Raw genomic sequence first — 3,925 nt, 5'->3', positions numbered from 1 at the left:
GAAAACGCTGGAGTGCTGTTCCTTGGTGTGGAGTACGTGTGTTTGAGTCTCATCTGCGCCTGACAGACTCTCAGGACCAGCTGCTCCGAGGCTGGTGAGTTCCTTTTTCTCAGTGTCATGAAGACTCCACCACGTCTGTTCACTTTTCATTCATTGGATCAGGAGGATTTCAAATCTGGACTCAGACTGGATCTTTGGAACTTATATCCCATAATGCATCTCCAATTGTGAAGCAATCTCCAGTCTTTTTTGAAACCATCCAAGAAGAACAAGACTCGTATAAAGACAATCTTGGGAAACATGTGAATACTCCCCGATCACAAGATTAACAGGAGAACATGGAGCAGATGACGATTTGAAAAATACATTTTGTTGCCAAGACTGTAGTCACCTGAAAGGTTTGACGCCTCAAAAGTTGACAGATAATAAAGACATATGACATGAGATCATGGCTTTATTTAGCAACCACAGGCTATTAAACACAGGCGCCGTCACCGACTCTCTCATTCATCTGTGAACTACTTCCACGGTCGTGAACACAACGAAAGCCACACTGGTCCAACACACGTCTCTCTGCCGCAGGATCCGGCCCCCACACCTGGGATGGAGCTCTCTGGGAGCCATCCACACGCCTCACTGGTTACAGGTGCTGAATATGCTTATGGTTTTTAACTAATTAAAGAGAACAATAAAATGTTTTAAGAGAAAAGCAGCATTAAATCAGTCCACCAGCTCACTAACGCAATACAACGTTTGAACACCAGATGGCAGCAGTGAAACTTCGAACGAGATCAAGGCCGACCTGTGAGAAACAAGTATTTAGGATGACACCAAGTTAAATAAAACGTTCACTAGAGATATTGTCTTGTTGATGAAGTTGGGGTTCTGCTCCTTCTCTGATTCAGGAGCTTCATGTTCCTCTCCTGAACGTAAACAGCTGGAGATTTTCATAAATTAAGATAATGTAGTTTGATCTAAAGCAATTTTTGCTCTTGTTCAGTCGTGTAGCTTCAGATTTGTAGCATCTGGATGATGATGATGGAACTGAAGCTCCTCAGTGATCAGTGTGTCTCCTCCTCAGCTGAACCTCAGGGCACCCACATGTGGCTGGTGATCTTCTCTGTGCCGCTGCTCTCCGCGTTGATGTCAGGACGCTGCCGTCGCTGGATCTCAGCCTGGAGCGGTGGGCTGAAGGCCTGGACTCTGAAGCTGCTGCGAGGACACAAGAGCGTGTGTGTCCGCAGCACGCACGCCTTCGTCTTCACTCACTGCACACACGGCCGGGCCGACAGCGTCCTGGAGACCTTCGACCTCTACTCGGACTCCCACCCCTCTGACTGGATTGGACCCAAGACAGGTCAATTGAGACAAGTCTGTTCTAGTCAATTTGCCTTCAGAACAAGTCTCATGAATCGTCATTAAGTCTGACTTAATTCCTAGATGTAGTGTAAACAGAAGTAGGCCGTGAGTCCTCGTCAATGTTTATCTAACTTGAGACTCGTGGTTTGCAGTCTAATCATGAACTCCTGTTGCCTCACATCCTCCTAGCTCAAGTCGGGAATGGAATAAACTGAACCCGGACTTTCCGTCTAATGTGATTTCTCTGAGTCAAAGTCCAAACACAAGGACTCGGTTTTGAGTTCTAAATTGTCTCATTTCTTAGATTGTATTCTAGTCCGTTTCCAAGTCAAGTTTAACTAACTCTAGTCTGAGTCCAGATGAGTTAGGTTGAGTGAGTCAGCTTCAGATTCCCAATTAGATTCCAAAGGTCCAGGGTTCTCACAGTCCAGGGCTCCTGCTGAGCTGGTTGAGATAAAAGACCTGAAGCTGTACATGACCCATGATCCAGTTTTCCTGACCTCAGGCGAGATGCTAGACGAGGTGGTGCAACGTCTCCGTCCCTCCAGAGTTCTGGAACTGGGCACCCACTGTGGTTACACTTCGGTCCGCCTACTGCGTCAGATGCCGCCGACAGGTCGGCTGGTGACGGTGGAGAAGGACCCGCTCACAGCAGAGCTGGGTGAGGAGATCATCATGGTGGCGGGCTTCAAACACACTCAGGTGGGTTCTGAACCTGTCGGGTCAAGGGCAGAATTGAAAATGACTCAAACTTTCCATGCAGTTCCAGGTGATAACCGGCAGCTCAGGCGACATCATCCCGGACCTGCATGGGGTTCTTAATCCCTCCCCCGAGACCACCAACCACTTCGATCTGGTACTCATGGATCATGACCCACAGCTCTATTTTCATGACCTTCTGGCCCTGGAGCGGGAGGAGCTGCTGTGCCCGACTGGCTCCATTGTCCTGCTGGTCTTCAGGGGTCCCGAAAGTAAAAGTAACAAACAACTGATGAATTATTTGACCTCCAGAAAGTGTCATTATTCCATCCACAGTTTGGTCCACTAGGACAGGAGTCTGACTGACGTCATGTTCACCTCCCAAAGTGCACATTAAACACGGGAATACCATGTTTTGACTCAGAAATGTAGCGCAAACTATTTCCTCTGGAGGGCGCTGTCAGCTTTGTAAAAATATGTGTTTCCAGAAAACAAGCACCATTAAGTTTTTAGAAACATTCTTGAATAGAGAAACGACAGCTGTTTTCACTCTTTATAATCTTACATATTAAAAATACCACTTGGTTTCACCACAGTACTGCTGTTTTTACATTTGCAGCTGTTTTTACATGTGCATCTCGATCTGCTTCAACTTCAAGGAATGGATGATGAATCATTCCTGAGCGTGAGCTGAGATGTTTCATGTCCTCCTCCTCCTGGAACTCCAGGAGGGGTCAGATCAGACCCAACCTTGCAGGGACGGTGCCTCACTGACTCCTCAGGTCTGTTCAAGCTAACCATAACCACCACAACTGAAGGGGATTCTGGTGAGGAGGTGGGTTGTGAGTCGCCTGTAAGACAGACCAGGTTTCCGTCATTCATCTGACCTCTCAAAGATTCTAGGACGCTGAAGAAACCAGAAGTGTTGTCTCAGTCTCCACCTCAGCAAAGCCAAACAATCACTCACTCTTATGGTTGAATCTAAGTTGACAGACTTCACAGGGTCAAAGGTCAACAATAACATGAGAAAAAGCTGTGAATCACCTCAGATTTTTGCTCTGACTTGGTGAAGAAGGGAAGGTTGTTTTGTGTTTCAGCACCTCGCCGCGTGATGATGGCTTGATCATTCAGCATGGAGAGTGTAACATCACGCCGCTGCTCCCTTCACCTCGCATCAGTGTGTAATTACAGGCCCGCTCATTAACTCCACTACCTCCCGCTCCGCTCCTCCAACCACAGTGGAGATGTGGTCAATTTCTCAGCTGCCAGAGTTGATTTAACACTTCCTCAGACCTCTATCGCCTCGGCACACCGCCGTGTAGCGCGGCCAAATGTAAACAAGGCGCCGACTGCCCCAGTTCTCCAGCGGTTCCTTAAAAATTCCACTTTTAATGGCTTCAATTTGGTGGTTTCCCTGCAGCAGGCGGTGAATTGCTCTCAGGAGCACGCAGGGCGGATGTAAACACAGCTGTCAATTATAAATCAAACCCTGAAAAGAGGCACGCTCGACTGCCCCGGGCGCTCCACACACACACGACTGGGACCGCTGCACCAGCATCCAGATTTATAGAAAAGTTATGCGGGGAATGTTTTTCTCCTTTTTCATATTGTGAGTTTGGAGACAGCTGGCGTTTCTGTCCCGGCCCTTTCATCTGCGCTGATTTATCTGAGCAGGCAACTGATCCATCAAAGGCCAAGTAAGTTGATGTTTGTGGCCCAGAGTGAACTGTGTGAGTGGTGAACCCCGAACATCAGCAGAGCTAAGAATGGTCAGAGAATCTAAAGACACTGTGCTCCAGGAAAAACCACTTGACGCTGATGAAACAAGTCATTGTTGCTTCTGACACACAGTTTACAGCCCCAGAAG

At 47.8% G+C, this 3,925-nt stretch overlaps 1 protein-coding gene across 3 annotated transcripts; it reads left to right on the top strand.

Moving 5' to 3' along the window:
* LOC128766991 (transmembrane O-methyltransferase-like) lies at positions 1–2,602 on the top strand. Of its 3 annotated transcripts, XM_053878650.1 has the most exons (5): positions 1–94; positions 583–646; positions 1,082–1,357; positions 1,865–2,061; positions 2,123–2,602. In XM_053878650.1, exons 2-5 carry the CDS (start codon positions 604–606, stop codon positions 2,405–2,407), a joined length of 801 nt encoding a protein of 266 aa, XP_053734625.1. In that variant the 5' UTR covers positions 1–94; positions 583–603; the 3' UTR covers positions 2,408–2,602. The 3 variants fall into 3 exon arrangements, with proteins under 3 accessions (XP_053734625.1, XP_053734626.1, XP_053734624.1); XM_053878651.1 differs by lacking the exon at positions 583–646 and having other exon boundaries at positions 3–94; XM_053878649.1 differs by lacking the exon at positions 1–94 and having other exon boundaries at positions 155–646.
* The last annotated feature ends 1,323 nt before the right edge of the window (positions 2,603–3,925 follow it).

Source organism: Synchiropus splendidus, chromosome 11 (assembly GCF_027744825.2).
Source record: "Synchiropus splendidus isolate RoL2022-P1 chromosome 11, RoL_Sspl_1.0, whole genome shotgun sequence".
Classification (NCBI taxonomy): Eukaryota; Metazoa; Chordata; class Actinopteri; order Syngnathiformes; family Callionymidae; genus Synchiropus; species Synchiropus splendidus.
The sequence above is the reverse complement of the archived record's forward strand: the minus strand, read 5'-3'. Positions and strand labels throughout refer to the sequence as shown.